The 25541-nt window shown below is 50.3% G+C and overlaps 1 protein-coding gene across 1 annotated transcript; it reads right to left on the bottom strand.

Moving 5' to 3' along the window:
• Positions 1-1160: 1160 nt before the first annotated feature.
• Positions 1161-25541, bottom strand: CES1 (carboxylesterase 1). Its single transcript, XM_033129073.1, has 14 exons — positions 25410-25541; positions 21761-21965; positions 20636-20780; positions 18133-18266; positions 15760-15913; positions 14184-14288; positions 12282-12386; positions 9909-9947; positions 8230-8370; positions 6601-6681; positions 6236-6383; positions 2830-2961; positions 1781-1853; positions 1161-1527 (listed from the first exon to the last, which is right to left on the bottom strand). Exons 1-14 carry the CDS (start codon positions 25459-25461, stop codon positions 1344-1346), a joined length of 1698 nt encoding a protein of 565 aa, XP_032984964.1. The 5' UTR covers positions 25462-25541; the 3' UTR covers positions 1161-1343.

The following is a 25541-nucleotide window of genomic DNA, read 5'->3' on the forward strand; positions in this document are numbered from 1 at the left end:
CGATAACTTTCAGTAACTATTATCATTATAGGAGTCAAAGGTATAATCAATAGATGACCAAAGGCGGCTGTACACCTCCACCTTGGAAAGACCCATCCAGTGTCCCTCTGTCAGTCCGTCTATCCAGTCCCATTGTCAAACACTTGCTAGCGGACCATGAAAATGAACCTGAGCTTGGCCCTGACCCCAAGGAGCTCACCGTCTAGAAGGAACGCCTCTGCTCACTGGCTAACTGACCTTCCTTTTTATTCTTGGTGCCAATGTACCGATGAACACAAAGCAGCTAATGGCTACAAGGACCGAACTGCTTACGGACACCGGGATCTGAAAACAGACACCTACTCCTATGTGTTCGCTCTGTCAAACCGTCCGTGTGACCTTGGATGGGACATTCTCCCCGCTGAGCCTCAGCCTAATTGAAAACAACCACCTTCCTGCTCCAGGCTTGTCAGAAGACTAAGAGGAAATGCTGGCTGTGAACAGGCTGTATCTGTCACCCAGGGGATGCGTGTGTGGTGGTTACGACCAGATGGCGAGCTCTAGAAGAGCATCCTCTCTTCCACTCCCCTGTCAAAGTCCCAGGCCACCCATGGCTGCCCTAAATGGGGGGGAAATGTAAGTTCGATACAGTCGGTTTCAAGCCCTGGAGCCAGGGTGTGGGGTGGTGAGCCACTGTCGGCCGACACAGGGGGCCAGGCGGTAGAGAGGTCAAGAGGGAAAGGCCATTCCTGCTGAGGGTCAGTCTGGGGACGGCCAGGCATTCGGTTGAAAGAACCCCAGCTTAGGGGTGAGGTGGTCTCCGTGTTGCTCCAGGAGGTGGGACAATGATTTCTGGGCGACCTGGAGCCAGTTCCTTGCCCTCTCTTGGTCCATATGTAGAGGGGGTGCCCTTCTAGCTTAAATAGGGTAGGAGACACTGTCCATGCCCAGCTCATATCCTCTCTACGCTCAGTGCCCACATGCCCTGGGGGCTTCTCTCTCTGCACCTAGGACTCCCCGCCTGAGCCCTTTCTCAGGGGAAGGTCACGTGCTTGACAAATGATAAGGTGACTCTCCCAGCCATCCCGCCAGAGGCACCTTCTGCCCGTGGTACTCCCTCTCTTCATCCTTCTCCCTCTGAGGAGGATGAATTAGTCTCCAGCTCAAGACACAGACACTGACTTGGTCACCAAAAGAACATTATTTCCAAAAGTGAGGCCAATTCCCGCTCCACAGCCTCTGCCCACGGCCACCAGATTACTCGTCAGCCTCCACAACAAGGCGCCTCCTTGGCTCCAAAACACCTTCTGTACAATTACCCATCGAAGTTCCCCTAGATCGTCAAGGCTGGCAGGGCCTCTCATTCACAGCTCAACGTGTTCCGTTTGGGGTGACTTCTTCGCTGTCTCCTTGGTGAGCAGCTCAGTCCAGAAAGCCACTTCCTTGTCTTTCAGCTTCTGGGCTGCCTGCGTGGTGACACCAATCTGTAGGTACATTTCCTTCTGGTCGTACTCTGGCCAATGGGGCAGCCCCTCTCCATTGGGATTCCTGGGAACAGAAAAAATCAAATAGAAATGCCCCAAGGCTACTGTGCGGCCCCAACAATTCTCTGAGGTTTGCAGGGATCTCGTAGCTTCAATCTGCCTCCAGAGGCAGGGAGCTCACCATCTTCTGGTCCATTTTTAGAGAGCTATCATGTCAGAGGTCCCAGGGCTCGGTGACTGACTGTCAAGTGTTAGAAGCTGCCCCTTTCCAACAGATATGCCCTGCCCCTTCCCAATCCTGCTCCATCTTTGCTCACCCATTTCGAGCAAAGTTGGCCCAGAATTTCATCATCATCTTGCTGAGTTGGGTCTCCTCTTCTGAGACAGCCTCTGGAGGGAAGAAGAGAAAAAGCCTTTCTACTCCAAGTGTGGTTACCAGCCAGCAGGTGCTGCATCCCTCGAGAGCTCGTTCACAATTCAGAATCTCAGCTCTTACTCCAGATCTGCTGAGTCAAAAGCTGCATTTTAAGAAGATCCTGGGTAATTTATGTGGACTTTTAGCTGGAGAGTTACTCATCTCGGACTCAGCGAAGGACTGCAGTCAGTCAATCCATGAGCTGGCTCCCCTGTGTATTGTGCCCGCCACCCCTCCCCCTTTAGGACTGCAATGCCACACCGCAGCGTTTCCGCCACAGCCACCCCACCTCCCAGGATCACCCCCCTTTGTGTCTGTTCTCAGTCTCCTTCACCCACCCACATCTTCATAGAGTCTGCAAAACAGAGCTGCAATGACCCTAAGAAGTCACCTGTCCAGGAAATGGTCACAGGCACTGGCATGTCCCAAACAGCCCTGAGGTAAGGCACACACAAGTCACCTGTAACTGCTGTTTGTGAACATTTTTCTTTAAAATATTATATTCCTGAATATATTAAATTTAAGAAGATACGAGCTTTAGATGATAGATGATTGGTAGATAGAAGGCGGGGTAGATAGACAGAGGGACACACATTAGCCCTGACTCAAGGTTGACACCAATTCTGACCTCACTCTTACATTCTGATGTGCTCCTGTGAGTGGGGAGTGACCGGTGGCACTCTAGCCTCTGAGCAGGGCCGTGCAGGTGATCTTATCACCTGGCTTACTGATGTCCAGGTCTGGATTGTCAGAGACCAGGAATAGGGCACATGCACACATTCTCCATCATGCGTGCTAAAGCAAGAGAAAGGTGGGAACCTTTGTAGCTCAACCTGTTATAGTGACTTCAGGAAACTAAGACCTGGAGAGAAGGAGGAACTGGCTCCCCCAAACTGAGCTTTGACCCCAGATTTCCTAACTCCAAGCGTATAGTCACCAAAGGGCCATCACCTTTCAAAAACGGGGCGCCGAAGACTGAGAAGATCTCGTCCCCGTGGTCTCCTATCACCGTCTTGGGTTTCATGTCTGACGAGAAGCTTGGGTGATACTGAAACTCATACATGTAGGTGGGGTTGCCGGCATCTGAGAAGACACGATTCACACACAGTTCACTTTACCAGACGCATACCTGGATGGTGTCAAGGTCTCCGGGGGCGTGAGCACTCAGGGACCAGTGGTACACCTGGGTCCTGAGGACACAACAATAATATTAATAGCAACGGCCCATGTGAGTCCCAACTGTGTGCTGGACCCTGTGTGGCCATGCAGGAAACCCCTGGTTATCAGCATAATAAAGAAACAGTTTCTGAAAAAGTTCTGCGACTTGCCTGAGCGTGAAGAGCTGGTGGCACTGGATTTGAGCCAGCTACTTGTTGAATGAATGCATGCACGAAGACTGAATGAATGAATAAATGAATGAATGAACGTTGAAACCTTGGGTAAATCCACTCAAAATAACTAACATTATAGGGCCCTTTGCCTACTGATGCATTCACAAGAGAACACCGGTACACACACCATTGACTGCATTTCATTGATAACAGACTACTTTTCATTCCTTGGAAGAATACCCGCAGCCCATTAGGGACCCCTCGGGTACAGCAACAAACTTGGAAAATGCAGAAGAAAGGAAAATGAACAAAAAAATCACTTATAATCCCACCACTCAGAGAAAACACTGTTGCTATTTGAGCATTATGTCCCTTCTGTGTAAATAAAAGTGGGATGATATGGTACACATTATCTTGTAGTGATTATCACCATTTCTTACACCATTAAATATTTATCCACCAAATAGGTTAACGATATACGCCATCCCAGCTGGAGGACATAAAATAATGCGTGTGACGGCCTCCCTCACCTCCCATCATTGCACCCTTGGTTTCGCAAGAGGTGTTGTTTGGGAAAAGCAATCTTCTGTGGGTCCAACCCCCTTCTTCAAGGGCAAGCAGAGCTTTCCTCTGCCACCTTTCCTCTGCCACTCAGACGTTTTAGAAATGAGCTCAGAACGCAGCCATAAAGGAAAGACCTTTTGTGAATGAGAACTTACTTTCGGCAGGATGCTGCCCCAATGTTGATGATGTTATTGATTATTTTTATTATTTCTGTTATTGACTTCTGCCTTAAACCACTGAGCTTGGTAAAATTCCTACAATTACAAGTCTTCAAAGGAAAGTAGGGCATAGATTTGGAGAATAACAATTAGGAAGAAGAAGAGAAGCAGAGGAAAGAGAGATAGTAATTGAAACTATGCAAAATATGACAGTGTGATTTGTTGTTTTGTTGTTGTGGAGGAAAGGCTTCTGAAATTGGCAACATTATTATTTTTTTTTTAATCTTAGTATACCAAGCAATAGAGTTAAGAAATCCACACTCTTATGCTCTGGAAACCCATTTTGCAGTCAGCATTAAGAACTTTAAAATGCTCCTGTGGCCCAGGTCAGAGATTTCATTTCTAATAACCAATCCTAAGAAAATTATTACATACCTGGATAAAGATTTATGCTCATAAGAATGAGCAAAATGGTTTTTGTAGCATCAAAATATAAGCAGCCAGCCTAAATATCCAATGAGACAACTACTAAAGTAAATTTTAATCCATGAACTAATGGATGCTTTTTGATGAATTTTTATGGACATTGAGGAAATGCCTACAACAAAGTGTCTATGAACAAAATCAATATAAAATTAATTTTTAAGTTATATATGAGACATGGAAAGATTATTAGAAGAAAATACATCAAAATTTATAGCAGATACTTTCGGGCAGAGGAATTATGAGCAATATCTAGTTTCTTCTTTATGTGTTCCCATATTTTCAAAACTTTCCACAACTGTAAGATATTAATATTATATTCAGAAAACTTTTTTTTTAATCAAAAAGAGAGTGAGACGTGCAAAACATGAAAGAATAGTGTTGATAAAATCTGTGCAGTCCTGGTAAAAAGACCCAGAACTCAAAGTCAGGAGATATCAGATAAAAAACATGAATCCCGGATGGCTGGGACCAGCAAAGGATGCATAAAAGGACACCACAAATTAGATACATAGCAACAGGCAGGACTAAGTTTATGAAAGAGCCGATTTGACCCTTTCATCAGGACCCTCAAGAGGAAGAAGCAGTAACTAGCAAGTACCTGACGGTACTGAGTGTTTTGAAACATAGTAGGTCAGCTGTAGCAACTTTTTATTATAAAGTCTTGAATTTATTTATTTATTTATTTTTTAAGGAGGGCCCACGCAGAGATCGAACCAGCAACCTTGGTGTTATTCGCACCACGCTCTAACCAACTGAGCTAACCGGCCACCCCCAAGACTTGAATGTTAAAACCCTTCCAGCACCGTTAGAGAAAGAGGCCTGGACCAGAGACCCATTTCCTGGCTCACGGACTAGGTGAAGGAGGGCTCCTCGAAAAGGAAGGACCCAGAAGGAGAGCCCTGCTCTCTGGGTGAGTTCCTCCATCCCTGACCTCACACCCCAGCCACACAGCCTTGGGTCAATGTGGGGAGGCCCCGATGTAGACCCAGCACACACAGGAATGGACAAAAGCCGGTCACAGTCATAGCCCCTCTCTAGACCACCTGCCCCCACTCTTCGCACTGCTCACTCCTTTGGGCTTTCTTCGTCCCGGACAATCCTCCTCCGCTTGGCTTCATTCTTTCCGCAGCTCTACTGGTTAGCAAACTAGTTTACGGCTAGCTCTGACCTTGGAAACCTTCCAAGACACATCTTCCAGGATTAGCTCTCTAGCCTCACAAACCACCATCATCTCAGGCCAGGAGCCTGTGACTGACGCTGGTCGGTGCCTCACCATATTCCCAAAGGACGCCCGCCTGACTTCACCTCTGGCGCCTCTAGCTCTTTTGCCTGCGGTCTTTGGCCCCCAGAGACCGCACTGCCCATATGTGCAGTAGGTCTAGGGAATTCACCACCCCTGGGGAACAAGCAGTGACTCGTGGAGATGGCGGATAAATCCCCCAGCTCCCTTGCTGCTCAGGATAACCCTGAGGCCCGTCTTCTGAGGGGTTCCCACTGCTCCCCAGCTCTAGTTGTCCACAGTAGGGATTTGCTAGTCAGTGTAGCTCCCCTCTCTTCCCATGTCAATTCTCCACTCCTCTACTGTGTTTTCTGGGATCACCTCCAGAATAAACTAATAAACTAGCTGCATTGGGATCCTTTGCTCCGAGTCTGCTTTTGGCCCAAACCAAACCAGGACAGTGCCCTACCCCAGGCCATATGGAACTGGCCTGGGGGCATGACCTTCGGCAGGTCCCATAGATGTGTCCATCCTGAGGGGTGGGCGGGACAGAGAGCAGAGTTGGTGTCCACTCCTCTCCTCCAATGGCTGGGACTCACCTCTGTGGCCACGGGCCACAGTCACAGATGGGACAACAAATACCACGTCTCCAATCAAATCCAGGAACAGGTCTTTCTTTTTGACAGGGTCGTCTGTCCCTCCTAAATACCGTTCCGTGGCAAGTGGCGTCAGTTCCTCAGGGATGTTCTGAAATGCAGCAAGAGTGAAAGTGACCTGTGAGGAAGGCTTGTGGTAAAGGTGACCCTCTCAAGTCCGGGCAAACCCCGCCCCTCCCCTAGTGGCAAGGTGGGAAAGGCAAAAAATGGGGACAAAAACCCTCTGGCCCCAGTCCTCATTCTGCTGTGATTTGGGGCCATCCCCCACCCCTCTGTGGGTCTCGGCCAGCGGTTCCCCAGACCCTTACGGTGATGGGGTACGACTTCCACAGCAGTGACGTGGCTGTCTTCTGGTCTAGCTTGCCTTCAGAGAGAGGATAGCCCATCATCTGTTCAAAGAATGGTTTAGCATTTGTGAATTACGAGTAATTGACAGGAAGAACCACCTGACCAACCCGCCAAACCAATGCAGGCTGGAGGTCAACTTGTCGTGTCTTGACAGGCAGGGTCTTTGATGAGCAGGGTAACATCAATGAATCAAATGGACTTATATCCAGAGACTCAAGGAGTGCATACTGGATAAAGCAAATGTTAGCAGAAGCTGTCCAAGCCCTTGGCAATCTAATGCAGGCTACTACTGAAGTAGAGGGCTCTGGGGCAGACGACACAGACCTCACAAATACCCCCACCCGTCTCAGATGACCAAGGAAGCCCCAAATCCTGCCGTTATAGCTTTGGTCCTTCAGTATAACCTTTGAAGCCATTCTGAAGTGAGAACTACAGGACTGCACAAACAGCTGCATGCAAACCTCTGCACTAAGGGGCCTGACCAAATTCTAACACGGCTTCTAGCAGCTTAGGTGGGGTCCCGAGAACGACCCCAGCCCCCCTTAAAATGCCTGCCTGAGAAAGTTCCGTGTTGCCAGAATGCACCGTTTGTTCCAGCCCAAACCTGCCGATAGGCAGATAGGTCCCCGAACCTCCCATTCAAACAGTTTGCAATTATAAATCCTGTCTCAGCCCATGGAGATGTAACTCTACCACCCAAACTGTTTCCTCAAGAACCTGGAAACCATCTCTGAAATGCAAACCCTCAGGTGCTAACTCTTGCGCTCTCTCCCAGTCCCTGTGGGAGGATAATGGCTGAACTTCAGTGGACACCTTGCTTCAAAGCAAACCACTCAAAACCTACCATAAAGACAGGAGAGGTTTGCCTGTCCTCCAGGTGAGTGCCAGGTAACAAATTCAGGTGGCCTGGTCACAGGACAACCCCCGTTCACACCCAGCAGTGCTTTCCCTTAGCTCATCCAGACTTCCAATGGCTCCAGCCTTTGGTTTCAGGGTTTGAGTTCAGTTCTCCCGGCATCTTTTCCCCATTATAGTGGTGTCACTGTATCAAACCCATCCTTACACTTCAACTGGTGCCCAGCTTGGTTTCCCTTTGACAGAAGGGAGCCCTTTCTAGTCTTCAGAAGTCAATTTGACCTCAAGAGGAAGCAAGCTCCTCTGAATCTTTCCAATCTGATGACTAAGAGCGAATTGATGGAGAAACTGGGGAGCACCAAGCACAAGGGGAGAAGCTGCAGGGCCCCAGGACCCCCTCCTCTTACTCCTGAGTTCTTTCCTCTTCCCAGGCCTCAGTTTCCTCCTCTGCACAATAATTACCTCTCTAGGCCCTCCCGGCACCTACATTTCAGGGTTGGAGACACTCGGAGAGTTTGGGAGAGGAGTCCCCAGCACTCCATCACCCAGGTGACAGTTGGGCCATCCCAGAGAGGGCTTCCATGGAAATGTGAAGGGGACAGCTTATGCAAAGGGGACAGCTGACCTGGACCCAGATGGGGGTCTGGAGAGGGAGGAGATCCTGCGACCAGAGGTGGGAGGGTCATGTGACGGGCAGGGAGGAGAAGCCAGTTAAGAGGTGTGCACATTCTCACCACCGGAAGAAGCCAGCCGAACTCTTGCTTATTGACCCCAATGATGTATGGGACATGGTTGAAATCCTTTTCAGCCAGAATCTCTTTAGGCATCTTTGGCAGCAGCAGTCCGTCCACCACAGTGGGCAGGAAGGGTTGGCTCTGGGGAACAGGGTAGAACAATGTGTGCCTCCCCACGGCAGGTCACCCCCACAACCTCCCGCATCTGAGCTCGAGGCCAGCACCACAGACCTGCGTGCCCGTGGGCAGTGGCCAGAGAACTCAGGGTCCTAAGAAAGGGGCTCACCTAAGTCTGTGACCCCAGAGAGCAGAACCAGTCCCCAGGAGACAAGCAGTGGGAAAGCGATGGGGGAAAATCGCACTCAGATTGAAATACATAGAAGTACATTATGTAAAACATATTACATTAATATTTATATGCTCTATAAACTATAAAAATACAGGTTTTATATATTTCAAGGTGAAGTGTGTGTACATCTAGCAGTATCTCTCTAGCTACAGTCGACTCTCATGATTCCCTGTGGTTAAGTTCTGTGAAGTCACTGTGATCTCTGCGCTGGTGAATACCGCGCCACTGCTCCCAGGGGAAACAGGAAACAGCGTCCGCCCCGTCCCTCCCACGCCCTCTTTAGCCTCAAGCCGCTTTTCTCCCCTCACTCCCTCCACTCCAGCCACACTGGCCTCTTGCCTCAGGGCCTTTGTGGTTGCTGTTCCCTCTGTCTGGAACACTCTTCCTCCAGTTTTCCTGACAGCTGGCTCCCTCCACTCCTCCAGACCTCGGCTCCCATGGCATCTTGTCATGGAGCAATTCCCGACCCTGCTGTGTAAATTCAAATCACTGGCAAACTCTGTTCCCATTTCCTGCTTTCTTTTCCTCTGTAATGCTGACCATCATTAAACAGACTACATATTTTGTCTGTTTATTGTGTTCTTTCCTCACTCCAGGAGGGCAGGAGAGTATGTCTGCTTTTCACTGGTATAGATAGTCCCCAGTTCAAAAATCAGCTCCTGGCACATAGAAAGTGCTAATTAAATCCTTGCTGGATGAATGAATGTCATTTAATCCTCACAATGCCTTCTAAGGTAAGAGGTACTGTTCCCAGGGAGAGAGCAGAGAGGACAGGACAGTAAGATGTTGCCGAGGTAATGTCATCAGAACCTGCTGACACTTGGGAGGCGAGAGGGGCAGAGGAAGGAGATGCGGGATGCTGTGGCGGTTTCCTGCACGGCTGCAAGGAGGGTGGTGTCCTCAGGGCTAAGCTTCCTGGCACCCTCCCTGACGGCCCTGCAAATGGTGCCGCTTGCACAGCCAATGCACCCTGCAGACTCCCAGGAAAAGATCTGGGTTCCTTCATGAAAGCTCCTGGAGAACTTTATCCAGGTACCTCCACGGCCCCTTGGTGGTTTCCAGTCCAGCCTTCGCCTGCTGGGGCATTTTGAGGAGCAGGAAATGTAAACGAGAAGGGCTGTAGGCTGGGCCTAGGGAGCAATGGACCAGGAGTTCAGTCCTACCTCTGGTCCTCCTGGCTGTGTGACCCAGGCAAGACACTGTCCCTCTCTGGGCTTCAGTAATCTAAACAAAAGGAGTTACTATGCGTCCACAAGGAACAATTCTTTTATTCCTCCTTAGCTGGAGCTTAAACATATCAAGTTTTAAAACTAGAATCAAAGGTCCTTACCTCTCTGGGGTCTCCATGTAAATCCAGAGTGAAAAATTTCTGTGAAAACAAAGGCAGAGGATATGGTAAGAAGGCTTCCTGGGAGCAAAGCTGACCCAGAAGTATCAGGTTGTCCTCCCGGTGCCACTCTGGCTGGGCCAAAAGGAAGTCAGCAGGTCACTGGCTCCCCGGGGCACGGCACAGGCTGCAGGTGTGGGGTGGGGGAGGGGAGCTCTGGAGAGGATGGATGTCTGTTGTTTGTGCCTGCCCTACCCTCCATCCATTTCTTCTTCTTTTTCTCCCAGGCAACGACACCCCAAGTTTCCTTTGGGGGAACCTCCCTCTTCCCCACTCTCACCCTATGAATCCAGGCATATGTATAGGACGTGGCGTACCCCATTTTCCTGACCACAGACATCAGTGCATGCATGAGTGGGCATATGCCCGTGTCAGGCCAATAGATTTTACCCCAAAATTTTGGCTGGAATTATTGGGAAACAGGGTGTCTAAGCAGGTAGGATGTATGTTTAGAGTGCTGTTGTTGTCTTCAACCTCCCCAGGGGACAAACCTGCCTGGGAGTGAAGCTACCACTGAGAGGTCAAAAGTTGAGGGGTAGAGACAGATTCTTAATAATATGTGCATCTGGATCCAGCCATGCCTGAAACCATCCACTCCGGAACTTGCCAGTTCCCTGAGGATTCTGTTACAACACATTCCTTTTTCTGCTTAAGGCACTTTGAGAAGCATTTTCTCATCTTGTATTAGCAAGTCCTGCCTCATACGAGCTCACTGAAATTCACCCCACCTCACGGAAATTCTCCCCTTCTCTTTGTTGTGTGCGCTCCAAGACTGCACTGATTGTAATGTTATACTATAGCTAACAGGTCTGACCAGGAGGCAGAAAACGACCAGTAGGGTCCCTCCATTATGGGTTGTAGCTCTCCTGGCCAGGTGTGTGTGTGTGTGTGCGTGTGTGTGTGTGTTTGGGGGAGAGTGGACAATCATGGAAAGACTTCCACATGATCTCAGCAAACCTCAGAAGGGTACCGTGAGCGCTGAGTTTTCCCAAAGTCAACAACTCAACAACTCTCCCCCTATAAACTGGGTCCTCTTGTGCCACATGGAATAAATTTGCCTCTTTCTAGGCCTTAGAAAACAGTTGTGTTTTAATTTTTTGAATACACTGGTCACTTTATTTGAGCCTGAGAAACCAGGATCCAAGCCCGAAGGCCACTCTGGACTCAACCCATGGAAACAGCACCAAGTCCAGTGGTAGAGACCTGTCCCTCGGGACCCAGGAGTATCTTCAGGAGCCCAGGGTCCAGACAGAGAGTCCAGGAACTCAGGCGACTCCTGGGCTCACATTCCCAGCTTCCGGTCGCAAAAGGAATAGTTCCCATTGGCCCAGGTGTGTTTTCTCTGGGTGTCTGTCCTGCTGTCGCTTTTCTGTGATGACCCAGGCCATAGCCATCCATCAAGCCTCACATGTCACCTTGCATCCCTGCTGACTACAAGGAAAGCTCCCCTTCTCTGCCCTCCCACCACACTTCATTCACGAAGTGCTGGGTGTGTTTCTCCTGGGATGCTTCCTTGTGCTTCCACGTCCAATTCATGCTGGGATCACCTCCCTGTCATGCGCCCCCACACACTGATGATGGATGGATGGATGGATGGATGGATGGATGGATGGATGGGTGGATTTAGTCAATACATGGAATATAGGTGAATTGGATGGATAAGTGGATAGATGGGTGATAATTAGCATATAGTGATGGATGGATTATTGATTTTAGACAGATGGATGATGGAGTGAAGATATATGGTGGCTAGATGGTGCATGAATGATTGATAATAGATGAATAAAAGTTATGGATGAATTGATATTAGATTGCTGAAAGGATATCAAAGAATTGGATGTATTGGTGGATGGATAGGTGGATATGAAAATAAGATGATGAATGGATGGTTGGACGGATGAATGAGTGGATGTATGGTTATCCTAGAATCACAACCAAGACAGTCTCAAAAAATCTAGAAAATTGGGCCACTGGGTTATGACTGATCATTTCTAAATTAACAGATGAATGTTGACAACCTTTCTGAAAGCCTTTGTTCTTAGTATCCCCATCCTCAGAATTCAGGATGGTAGTTACCTCTGGGCCTAGTAAGTTTTGACAGAGCTGGGGGATTATTACACTAGTTTTCATTATGTTAGTTTTTGACTTCGCTAACATTTGACATTTTTCATAATAAAAAAGAAAACAAGAAATTCCCCATTCAGAGCTAGGGGTGACCCTGCTCCTGAGAGACAAAACACTGTCCCAGGTAGTTATTCCGGGGCCAGGGTTACACGGAGGTGGGCCTTGTGCGGCCACGAGAGTGGAGGCACCTACCAACTTCAGCGACGTCTCCAAGAGCTCGTCCTCGGACTTCTGGCGCAGGCAGTGCACAATGACAGCCGACGTGGTGGTTTTACATCCAGCGAAGGAAGCAATTTGCTGCAGAGATCACAGGCGACAGCAGAATTCAAGAGCTATGTCCCTTCCCTGGATCGATTGGAGGTATTCTATCTGAGCCTCAATTTCTAAAGGCAGCAGGGGGAGCAGAAGCTTCTCTAAACCAGCAGGTGTGGATCCCGGGTGTCAGTCGTGCCAATTACACAACCCCTGTCTCAGTTACCTCATCTCTGTTAAAATGGGCAAAATGATCCCAAAGCTGAATGTCTAAAGAAGGGCACGATGGAGGAGGCTTAAGAGCGTGAACTCTAGAATCACACTGACTGGTTTCAAATCTCAGCTCATCCACTCACTAGCATTTGGCCTCAGGAAAGTATTGGGAACTGCAGCCAGAGGGAAAGATGAAATGGAGAGAAGGCAGGCTCCACGATGGCGGGGCCGTGGACAATGCGCACAGGCTCCCCAGAGCCTGGTAGCGTGTCTAACACAGAATCAATGTTCAGGATGTAGAGAGACAAAGAGAGAGGGAGAGAGGGCTAAAGGCAGGGAGAGAAGGAGGGAAAGAGAAAGAGAGAAATAGAGAAAAAGGGGGGGTGTACAAGAACAAGGAAAAATGTTTTAAATTCCTTCATTTTGCCAATTTCTTGTTTCTGTTTGGTAGTGAAATCCAGTCCGATCTCTGCCACCTGTTTTGTTTTTTTTTTAAATAAGTGTCCTTTCCTGACTTAAGCCTGGTCAAGTGGGCCTCTGTTGTTTACAACCAAAGAGTTCTAAAAAACATTCTCAAAATTTTCAAAATTCTCGGTGTCTTCATTTCCTCCCCTGCTACTTACCAGACTGGCTGTGTCTGGCTGCTCCTCCCACCTCTCCACAAAAGCACTCTCACAGCTTCACGTCACCCCTGTGGGCAGACACCCCTCAGCAGAGCCTCCACTGCTACCCTTCCTTGGCTTCCTAACAATCTCCAGATACAGACAAAGTCTTGCCCAGGGTGCTACCCAGCACGGCCCCTGCCAGTGGCCCCACCTCAGCTGACTCCCGGTTCCCTCTGCTCTTTCTGTTTTGGCCTATGAGATACTTCCTCCTGCCACAGGACATTTGCACAGGCTGTTCCCACTTCCTGGAATACTCTTTCCTCACCAAGTAAATGATGGCTCATCCTTCTGATCTCAACTTTATTACTTTCTTCAGGAAGCTGTTCCTGATAACGCCGCCCCCGTCATGACATTAAGTACTTCTCCTTATGTTCTTGTCACAGTTGACATTTTATAATTGTGTAATTATGTAATCATTAGTCTGTGTCTTCCATTAGAATGGAAGCTTCATGAGCTTGATAGATGTCTGGCTCTATCAAATTTATTTGTTGAGTGAACGAATGACTCAATGAATAAATTCTCCAGGAATCCACCCCAGTCCCAAGGCCCCCAGGAAGGAACCACTCCAGGCCCATAGACTGCAAGGGGGGTCATCAGGACTCAGACCCTCAGAGAGATGAAACATGATGGCAGTCTCCTTCCCCCTGTCTGGCCCAGCACCCCACCCTGGTACACTCTGGGAAGTGTGCTCAGGGCACACTGGCCGATGCTGGCAGTCCAGAGTCATGAACTTGAATCCCAGCTCTGCCCTGATCACTTGCTGACTTGGGCAAGTTGCTTCTGCTCTTTGGCCCAATTTGCTCAGTGGTAAAACTGGAAGGGTGAGGTGTTTCCTTGCTCTTCCGCTCAGCCATTTTTCTGTGATTCTTGGAGCATGTCAGCTGGATCCCACGGCAATGAAGGCCCCTGAAGACTCCAGGGGAGCAAAGCCAAAGGGCTGGGGGCTGTGCAGGGCGAGACCTACCTGAGCTGTGGCCTTTATGTCTTCCGTGACCAGGGCATCAGTGAGGGCCACACCACTCTGAGAGATGGCCCGGTGGAAGAGATTCTTGGCCAGCGGAGATAACACCTGGGAGGACAGTGGAGAGGAAGAGACTTTATGCTCATGGGGGGGCAGGGGGTCTTCAGAAACTTCCCTAGCTCTGCCGTGGCCCTTTGCCCTGAAGACTCTGAGCTCAGTGGACAGGACAGGTCCTCACCTGGGCTGACCCTGGGGCCCAGTTTCTCTGAGAAAACCTCAGCTGAAGGGAGCTAGGGCCAGAGTGAGGAACAGAACAGGAAATATGAGGCAAGTGAGGATTATAACAATCAAAAGTATCTGGAAGACAATTTGGCAATTCCTAGCAAACTTTAAAGATATCATTCTGAGTCTGCATTTCCATTACTAAGAATTCATCCTAAGAAACGTGATCACAGAGGTACACAATGATTTCTAGGAGTTCTCATGCTGTTTATAATGGGGCAAAATGGAAGTGACCCAAGGTTCCAATATTATGAGATTGGGTAAACAAGCTAGTTTTCATTCTTACCATGGAATACCGTGGAACTATAAAAAATATAATTATGGAAGAGTACTTATACTTATGGAAATATTTGTGTTGTGTTGTAATGTTAAGGAAGGTTTTGTTTTTAATCATAGATAGATAGATAGATATGGAAAAAAGGCTAGAGAAATGAGTGTAAAATGCCCATGGGATGATCCCTGGGTAATGAGATTGTGGATGACTTTTTTTCCTTCTTCGGGCTTATCTGTACTTTTCCTTTTCTCCATTGCACAAAATATAAAACGTCACCTCTGAGTGTTTACCTATGAAAGCAAATATGCTATAAAAATGTAGTAATAGCACTGATCCCTGCTCAATTCCACACAGCTGGAGGGGTTCTTACAGCTCTCAGCCCCTTCTAACCTGGTTTTCTTTCTGTCTTTGCCTCTCTCAGTGTCTCTTCCCCCCTCACCACCCCGCAATCCCTTCACCAGGCTCCCAGGTGTGTCTGCTTGCCATACCCCTCCTCCCTCTCTCCCACTTCCCCCAGCCCAGCTCCATCCCTCAATCCCAGAGATTGCCGTCCTCCTTCCTGGGTGGGAACAAACCACCAGACCCCTCAGAGAGGCCTCTGACTGTTCTAAGTGCTCACATGCTCTTGACACGTAGATCTGCTTTTAAGCAAAACAACCACACTCGGCCCACCTCTCTTGGTTACCTGCTGTTATTCATAATATATACCCACCCCTACTTCCCAAGAGAAGTCAGGTGAGTCCTAACATAAAAATTATTAGGAAAAAGAGAGAGCAAGCTCCGCCAAGTTAGGAGAGGAGGAATGCTGCAGGCTGGGCTGGAGCTTATGTGGCCCCGGGATGCTCGCTGAGCTCTGGGCTTCCTGGGGGCCGAAGAGACTTTGGCCATTAGCTCTCCACCGCCTGATTTTGCACAGAGTAGGGTCCGCCTTCACTCTAGGTCTTGTTAATACAGGTGCTCACAGCTAGATGGGCAGGTCTCCCACAGGTCCCGTCAGCAGGACACGGGGCATGGAACACTTACGAGGACAGACACACTTTCACCTCCTGCTGACTCTCCAAAGATGGTCACCGAATCTGGGCTCCCTCCAAAGTTGGCGATGTTGTCCTGGACCCAGCGCAGAGCGGCCAGCTGGTCCAAGTGGCCCCAGTTCCCCCTGCTGTGTTCATCCCCTGTGCTGTGAGGAAGAGGACAGGTGGGGCGGGAGCAGAGACTCATGGCAGGGCTCTCAGGAGCACAGAGTGGGCTGGGGGCTCTGGGTGGGCCTGCCAAGGCCCCGACTCAGGGGTTTCCCCCTGCCTTCCACTCCTGTAGCATTGTTCTCTTCAGGGCTCTACATGCATTCATCTGGCGTCTATTTATGGAGCATCTCCTATGGGCCAAACACTGTTCTAACAGCCAGGAGCACATATGAGAGCAAAACAGGCGAAGTCTCTAACGACGCAGAGTTCATACTATAGATCATGAACAAACAAACAAGTAAATATAGAATATAATGCCATAATGTAAATATAGAATATATGGAAAGTACTTTCAGGAAAAATAAAACAGGGTAAGGGAAAAGGCAGGGGTGGGGCAGTGGGGTTCTGTTTCAGATCATATGTCCAGGGAGGGCCTCTTCGAGGCAGCAACACGTGAGTAGAGACCCGAATGAACGAGCACATGAGCCTTGCAAATATCCAAAGGAGGGAATTCCAGGCAGCAGAAACAGCAAGTGCCAAGTCCCTGGGGCCCAGTGAACAAACGTGTGAGTATAGGACGTGCAGCTCGAGAGGGCCCTGTGGGCCTCAGGAAGGACTTCAGTGTCATTGTGAGTGACGTGGGAAGCCACTGCAGGGGGATGAGATGGTTCTGTTTGTCTGAAATGATCCCTCTGCCTATTATGTGGATCAGACATGGTATAAAAGTGGCAAGGTGATGAAAGTAAGTGGCGATTCAGATGATCCAGGGGAGAGACACAGAGAGCTTTGATTAGGGTGGGTGCCAGGGAGGAGGTGAGAAGTGGTTGGATTCGGACTATATTCTAAACGTGGAACCGAGAGGATTTGCTGGCCGGCTGGAGGTGGGGTGTGAGAAAAACAAGAGTCCAGCCTTGTCACAAGGCTTTTGTGCTGAGCAGGGATGGAGCTGCCAGCAGCCGAGCAGAATGCACTGTGGGGAAAGGAGCGCTTCCGGGGGCGGGGCGGTGGGGGTCAAGGGTCAAGCCTGTCATGTGAAGTGTCAGGTGCCCTTTGACATCCAGGGCAGACAGCAGCTGGTCTCTAATGAGTGCATCTGGGTTTCAAAGGAGAGGCTGGGGCTAAAAATAGGGAGCTGTGAAAGTGCGTTTGAGGTCACTGAGGGAACCAGTGGACACAGACTGAGAAGCACTCTGGATGGGGGAGGGGGAGGGGCCGGGACGGGGAGGGGGAGGGGCCGCCCAGTGGTCCTGAGTGGCCAGGAGCCCAGAGAAGGAAGCCTTTCCACGTGGTATGAGTGACCTTGTGTGGATGCTGCCAAGGTTGGGCCCAGGTCACTGGTGAGCTTGACCAGAACAGTCCAGGGGCGTGGTCGGAGCAGAAACCTGACTAGTGTGGGGAGAGGAGAGACTGGGACGAGTGGAAGCTTGGAGAGTTAATGGAGCAGTGTTTCTGGAATGGAGAGCAGAGAAAGGGGTGCAAAAGATGAGGAGTCTCAATGAAGGAGATCCATCCTGGGACGTGGTAAACCCTCCTCCAGCCCTACAGGTCTTTCCGTCCCCTCAGCCGGCCCATCTGCCATCTCAGAATCAGAGGTCCTGGGGCCGGTGCCGTCAGAAAAGCTACCAGCAACTGTGTCCTAAGGAAACCTGGTTCCTGTCTCCATGGAGGCTTGATGGAGAAGACTCTAGCCTTGACTCATCCATGTACCAAATGCAGAAATGGGGTGAGTGGACCCCACATTCCTCCTGTCCCCTGGGGTCAGATGCTCTGACAACCTCCCAAGTGCCATCTCCCATAAGCATTCACTGAGCTCTTGCCCTGAGTCTGCCCCTTCCTTCCTTTCCCATGGGAGGTAAGACGTGTAAACTGCTGCTCTAACTCCTGTGCTGCTGTCATTTCAGAGGTGTGGAATGTGCTGTAGCAGCACAGGTAAAACGGAGGTGAGCATTTCGGAGCAGGTAACACTTGGGTTCGGCCTTACAGGATGAATAGGAGTCTGTCGGGTAGAATAGGGATTCCAGGAAGAGGGAAGAACACCTGCAAAAACTGAGAGGCAAGTGGACCAGTGTGGCTGGGAAATGAGATGGTAGGTGGAGCCCAATTAGGAAGGGATTTGGATGCCTGCCTAGGGGACTGAGGGCTGCCATGACCGCAGGGGGGTCCTCGCACCCTCGCTTAGGGGCCAATGTGCAGTGAGCAGAGTCCACTGTCTTACCTGAAGAATCCCCAGATGCCCAGGCGGTACTGAATGGTCACCACCACCACGTTTTCATGGGCAGCGAGGGCCCGCCCATCGTAGGTTGACGCCCCACCCACGATCAGGCCACCTCCATGGATCCACACCATCACCTGGACAGGGAGGAGGGACCATACCGGTTACAGGAAGCAGAGCTGGGAAGGACCTCCAGAGCTTGTCTAGTTTGGTCACCTACCTCTCGGCCAGGACTCAAGGAGGCCGTTCTGCGAAGCCCGTCAGTCTCCAGCGAAACTGGAGCAGGCAGGCACTTTCCGCCCCCATCCTCCCGGCTGGGGCCAGGTCCCCACCCCACTCAGGGCACCCTGGCTGCCCCGGCCCCAGGGCAGCCTCCCCCAAAGCTCTTCACGCTGAGAACACCCTCGTGGGAACAGCCAAGGCGAAGGGTGTCGCCTTCTCCCCAACACGCCCGTCGCCTGGACCCCTCACCAGCTCAGCACACTCTGCTTGCATTTCAATCCCTTAATTTCAGAGTCATCTTAGTTACCTCTTGTGTGGTGAATTCAACTTCTCTCGTGTGTGTGTGTGTGTGATTATCTCAAGAAGCATACATGCTGCCAGTGGTATCTCTTCCTAATATTCCTTCCCTCTCCCTCCTCTGCATCCCTAAATCTCACCCATCCTCCAAAGCCCAGCCTAAAAGTCACCTCCTCCAAGAAGTCTTCAGTCATCTGATTAACATGAACCTAGAACCTATAGGAGTCTATAAATAAGACTTGAGGATGAGTGTGGACATCACTCACAATGAATGGCTTTTGCATTTCAAGAGCTCACTTTGCAGGGAAGTGAGAGTGGCTAAAATAATAGTGTAATTGTTTTGTTAACGAAAAAATAAAAGAACTCTTAGCAAGAACTATGTGCCAAGTACTGTTCTAAGCACTTTAAAATAAACCATCCATGAGGTAGGGACAACTATTGTCCCATTTAACAGACAGGAAAACTGAGGCATCTAACCTGTCCTAGGTCATGAAGCTAATAAGTGGTGGAAGCAGGATTTGAAACCACGCAGTCTGGCTCCAGAGTTAGTATGTTGAGCTACCGAGCACTCTGCAGCCAAAGGCCATGGTGCAGGAGGTCAGCTGTTAGGTTAAGAGTAAGACCCTCCCTACAACTCCAACTAACATGTCAGGGGTACTTGCTTTGTGTACTGTGCCAGGCACTGTGACATTCATCATTGAATACTCATATCATTACTCCCTTTTCAAGGAAACCGAGCCAGTCTCTCAGCCAATAAAAGGCAGAAGCAGGATTCAAACCCAGACCTTGTAGTGCCAGAGCCTGTGTCCATAAGCAGAGGTTGTCCTGCCTCTCGGTTCTCAGAGCCCCTCTTCCTCCTCTACCTCTGATCCCGGCCCACCTCTGGGCAGGGAGACTGAGTTCCATCACCTGTGAGCTAAGGCTGAACCAAGGCTGGGCAGCAGGGATTTGCTGAAGAAGCTGGTCTGTCTGTGCAGCCCCGATGGTAAGATCCGCGAAGGCAGGGGCTGTGCGGTATTAGTTTTCTGTTTCTCCTTTCTCCTAACCCCAAGTCCAGCTATGTATATGGGGGGCCACTGAGTACATAATAAAAGAATGAATGCATGAATGAACCTTTGTCCCCACTTCTTTGAGCCAAGTATGTGCAGTGCTGCTTCTAGTCACAAGTTCAGGGACAACCTCCCCAACCCCTGGGCATCACTCCAGGGGTGTTCCTGGGAGGTGGTTGGGTGCTCCCTCTCCACCAGACCCACCCCAACCCTCCAGCCTAAGCCTGGAAGCCTGCCCCATCTCTATTTATTTCAGAAATGCTGACTCATTTCTGTTATCAACGGAGCCAAGGACAGGTGGGGAGGGAAAGTGGCTACAAGAAAATCCCTGAGAGTTGGCCAAAGACAAAGAAAGTGTTTCTTGAATTACCCCAGGCTCTGCCTCCACACCTCTGGCACCTTGGGACTTGTCAAAGCCCCATCTTCGGGTGCTGAGAAAGACCACACACAGGCTCCATGTCCCTGTCTGTGGTGTGAAGGTCAGAAGACTTTGGCTCTGGTGCTGTCAACCCTACAGGGTGACCTCACCTTCGCCTCTCTGGGCCTCAGTTTCCCTATCTGTAAAGAAAGGGCTGGGTTGTTGGCTTCTCCCTGAGATTCCTTCCAGCTCTACCTTTATTGGCAATTAGGCCTCAGCTTCTCTGGGTACCAGATTCCTAATCTAGCAACTAAGAGTAATATTCCTATCCTTCTATTGGCATGAGAGAACTTGGAAAAATTGAGTGTGGGTTACAGATATACAGCAAAGTCTCCCAGAGGCCCTACGGCCATCACGAGGGGAAACCATCATTCCTGTGGTCACATGGCCTGGCTGTGGTGGGTAAAGGAAGCCCTGGGCCCCTGAAACAGCCGTGGGTGTGCTACCCGCACCCCCAGCTGCCTTCCTCCTCTTCCGGTCTCCACCAGAAGATTCCACAGTGCTGGAACTCTCCGCTTACCGGCAGCCTGCTTTTCTTCGTCAGGTCAGCGGGTGTGTAAATATTTAGGTAAAGGCAGTCTTCAGAAATCTTGAAAGGGATGTTCTCCTTCGTGTTGGTAAAAAGCTCTGAGATCACCTGACTGGCCACTGCGTCTTGCGAGCACCTGGGAGGGGTGGGTGGGAAGGGTGGGGAGAAAACAGTCCTGAGGTTCAACCAGAGGTAAGCACAGAGACACCTCCTGCAGCCAGGTGGGGGCTTGAACTGGGGGCTCTAGGCCTGTATCAGAGCTCTAGAGCTGAAAGTACCAGCCTGAAGAGCTTGGAGTGGGGCGGATGTTATCTGGTTGGGGGTGGGGGTGCCTGGGGCTCCCTAAGTTCTCCCAGGACAGTATATAGTGAGAAGTCCTGGCACCTCCCCATTCTGGAGCCTTCTGATGGACTGGGTCAGTGAGACGAGGCTGCCATTGCCCCACCCTGCAGATGATGCAACCTGGCTCTCTGTGGGCTGCCATGGTGGGTGCAGGGGGATCATGTTCCTTCACCAGGAAAACCAGGTGGTCCACAGTCCATGGGAGACTTCTATAAACCATGAGAAGTCACTCAAATGGCAGACATTTGCGGACTGCAACAAGTCAGGGTGGAATATTTGTAGGGTAACATCAGGAAAACTACCTCGGCCACTAATTGGCTGGGCGACCTTGGGTGAATTCCTTCCCTGCTCTGGGCCCCCGTCTGCCAAGTCTAAGTGAGGGGAGTGATTCTTATACGGGTTTTGTGGCCCTGCCATGCTAAGATTCGGTCATCAACCCATCCATCCCAGGCAAGCAGTGCTGGTTGACCTGATAACAGATCTTCAGGATCCGGCAGAGATTATAATCAGTAACATTTACTGAGCCCTCCCAGCACAGCAGCGTGGTCTGAAGTACTCCTTAGGTAGTAAGTCATTTAATCCTGACAGCAGCCCCACGACCCACATTCTATTATCATCCCCAGTTTAGAAATGAGAAAACAGAGGCACAGACGGGTTAGAGAACTAGCCCATGGTCACACAGTGTAAGCCACTCAGAGGCCTGCCTGCCTCCTTCCTGCTTGCCTCAGAGGCAGAAATTCCCACTGAGAGGTGCCAAACCACTGCCTGGCTTACATGGGCGGGTAAGAGGTGGTGTTCTTCACGAAGAGCCAAGGTTCTGCCGGCTGCGGAGGAGCGAACCTCAGGGATCCGAGCGGAGGCTTGGCAAAAGGGACTCCCAGGAAAACAGCCACAGGCTGTGCAAATCCTTCCAAGCTGACATACTTCCCCAGGACCTTGCCCTGCACGGTGTCCACAACAGGTGACGAGGGTGGGTGCCCTGCGGACATGGAGGGGAAATGAGGCCACATCAGCGGTGAAAGGTGTGAACTGGATCCCAGGTGGGTCTTGTCACTTTTGGCAGGTGACCTTAGACGAGTCACCTCAACTCTCAGGCCTCAGTTTCCTCTTCGTTAAAAGAGAGGTGAGGTGAACTCCCCTTCCTAACTCACAGGGCTCTCTGAAGGAGCAAATTGGACTTGGGGGTATGACAGCGTAAGTGAAAAATAAGTGCAAGTAGGATAGCTGCTGGGTGTGAACAAGACATTCGGGTTCCACTCTTAGAAACCTCTGGAAACAATCGCCCATGAGGCTGCTGGCCCTCAGCTGCAGGCTGGATGGAAGCATGAACAAGAGGCAGGCCCTCTTCTCAGAAGCCTGAGCCTTGGAGGAAGAATGAGTCCCATACAAGCTTGACCCTACTGCTGGGATGACAGTGGTCAGTGTCCGAGGGAGAGGTGCCAGGAAGGCATGACAGGGGTTAGAAGAGGGAGCAAGGCCTTCTGATTGGTGCATCACAGAGGCGGTGACCTTGGTGCTGAGCCGTGCCACAGGGGAGGACACAAGGAGCAGAGAGGCAACAGAGGGGATGAGGGCTAAAGCAGAGAGGAGAATGTGCCGAGACCAGGCTCTGAGTCACCAGCAGGCAAGCCTGCCCGAGGCAGAGCGAATGGCCCATTCAGGCCATGGGGATCTATGCGGAGTGGGAAATAGCCCTGGAATGGGAGAGGTTCATGTCTGCGAGGTGCTCGGACACCTCGCTAGGGGGTTGGGCTTTACTTAGTGGGTAAATGAGCAGCCGTGACCAGGTCTGGAGTACGGGAGTGTGACACGATCAGTTTCGAGAAATTCTTCTGGTGGCTCTACGCAGGGTCATCGAGAGGGGAGCGGGCCTGGGCCCCGAGTCCTATCTGTTCTATTCCCGTGGAGCAGGCAGTTCCTCCTCGCTGAGCTGAAACTCACCTCCTCGCAGCTTCCACAGCAGGCCTGGTTCCACCTTCTACGGAGCACCCTGAACTTTCAACACTCGATCGTGCCCACCTGTCACAGCCCCTCTTGTCTTTCTCCAGTGGCCTCGGTTTTTAAAAGCGCTTCCCATCAGAAAGGCTTTCTAGCCTGGCATGCTCCCCGTTGTCCTTCTTTAGATACAGACAACAGGTCAACAGCTCCCTCAGAGTGTGTGGCCAGAACAAGAAAGAATAATCCAGACTTGGTCTTACAGAAGACCATCCAATGACACTGGAGACACTGTACTCAAAGGCAGGTTACAAAACAGCATCCACATCTCACATTATTAATAACCAATCCCTCCGTGTGGCCATTTAGGTTGTTTTCCTTCGTTGTGGTTGCTAACTATTACCACTAACATGGAGATGGACTTCCTTGGAAGGATGTATATCCAGATGTCAACGGGTACTGCAAGTGACTTTTTTCTTTGTGCTTTCCAAGTTTTCTGCATTGAACATAGATTCTTTTTCTATGATTAGAAGGACTGTATTTAATGACTGAATACAATGACGTCGATAATGAATTTTGAAGAAGGGTTTGGTCCCTGATCAGAGGTGGGGGACACAGGAGGGGAAGGAGAAGACAAAGAGCAGACTTGTGATTCTGCTCCATTTCAGACAGACCCAGTGGAGAGGCCAGTAAGGTATCTGGGTAAGAAGACGCCACAGGAAGTGGGCCCTGGAGGACGCCAGGTGAGAGGCAGGGGAAATCATCAACCTGAAGATGAAGGTGCAAACCATGGATGTGTGTGATGTCGGGGGGCCCGTGTGAGGAGAGAAAGAACTGCAGAGAGCACACAGGGAAAGCTGCAGCTGGGACTAAGCCATCAGAGTGGTGGGAGGAGAGACCCATGTGGGGGAGGGAAGGGGGGAAAGGGAGCATCAGGTGGGCCCTGGGAAAAAGCGTGTCAAGAGTGCCGAGTCCGTCAGAGAGGGGAAGATGACAAAGTCTGAGAAGAATCCAGGCTTCATAAAGGCCCGGCCTTTATAACTCAAGGATAACCTTCAACGGAGATGGAGAGACTCGCAGCCGAGCTGGCAAGGATGAAAAAGTGGGCATTTGGGTGAGTTGGCCTAAGCAACAATAGTACCAGCAGCAGTCACCACTCATGTTCCACGTAATGTTTATACACTTCCTAGGAACCAGATGTGCATTCCAGTTCATTTAATCTTCACAAAAGCCTTGCTAGGTAGACATTAATACACCCATTTTACAGATGAGAAAATGGAGGAAATGGAGGCAGCCAGAAGAGACTTTCTAAAGATGGAAATGGGATGGCCTTGCCAGGGCGTAACCAGCAGTTAGGGAATGTTCCACTCCTAATTTGGTTCCTTTCTCACGCTGCCCTTATACTCAGTTCTAGACCTTACAGAGTGTAAACCACCAGAAAGAATATACAATCCAGATGGGTTCTGGGCTATTAGGACACTGATGGCCACAACACTGGGTGTGGATGCAGGAGCCAGAGAGAGGTTCCAGAGCATGATTTTCCAGTTGACATCGGACAAGTACATTTCCCTCTCTGAGCCTCAGTTTCTCAGTCTATAAAATGGCACAGATGCCTTCTGAGGTCCCTTGCTGCACCCGCGTAGTAATCACGTCTTGATTTTCTTTATTCTGATGCACTGACATGTGGAGTCTTGCTAATCAGGAGGGACTGCCCCTCCCAGAATTAGCCAAGAGATAATCATCAACTTGCCCTTCCAGCCAGAGCCCATACCTGCCACCACCTTCTTCCTCTGACTCTCACACTCCAGGCCACTACCATCCTGCTGTAATTACTCCGGGGCCAGATACCTGACAACTGCCATTGAAGTCGGCTGGTTTGCAAATCTTCAACGTGCTTACCTCTTCCTGACTGGCAGCCGCCATACAGGCTCTTGTCCACAGTCCTCCCCTCCCCCCGCCTTCTCTTTCACCTGGTACTTCCCCACACTACACCATGGTGGGGTGCACCCTCCTGGTGGAAACTGGGAGTAACAAACTATTTTTTCAACGGTAGTTGGCTCCTGATCTGTTGGCCTTCCCGACGTCACATTTTCTATTAATACATAACACATGAAAACAACCCCTTTCTTTACAGAGCCTTCGGTTACACTTCCTCCATCCCAGGTGCTATGCTCTTTTGGAAAAAAAAAACCCAACCCATTTCATTCCCACAACAGCCCCATGAGGGAGGTATACTGTCACCCCATTTTAGACAGGGGAAATCGAGGCACAGAAGGGTGAAGGGTGAAGTACCTTGCCTAAAGACACACAGCTAGTAAGTCTGAGCTGGGATTGACACACACAGCCTCGGGCTGCAGAGTCGATTTTAATCTGCTAAACTCCCCCATGATTTGGCCTTATCTGGATTGATGATCACTGGGAAAAGAAACTGAACTCTTCAAAGTCCTCATCTGCGAGCCCCTGCTACTCGTATTTCAGAAGGACTCACCCCAAACCGTGGAAGCAGCGAGGGAGATCAGGCCTAGAGCGAAAAGCCACATCGTGGAAGGACCGCCACCCCGGGGCTTGCAGGTCTCCTTACTGCTGGGAAGAGCTGGACTGATCCTGCCCCCACACTCCC

The sequence above is a fragment of the Rhinolophus ferrumequinum genome, chromosome 15 (genome assembly GCF_004115265.2).
Source record: "Rhinolophus ferrumequinum isolate MPI-CBG mRhiFer1 chromosome 15, mRhiFer1_v1.p, whole genome shotgun sequence".
Classification (NCBI taxonomy): domain Eukaryota; kingdom Metazoa; phylum Chordata; class Mammalia; order Chiroptera; family Rhinolophidae; genus Rhinolophus; species Rhinolophus ferrumequinum.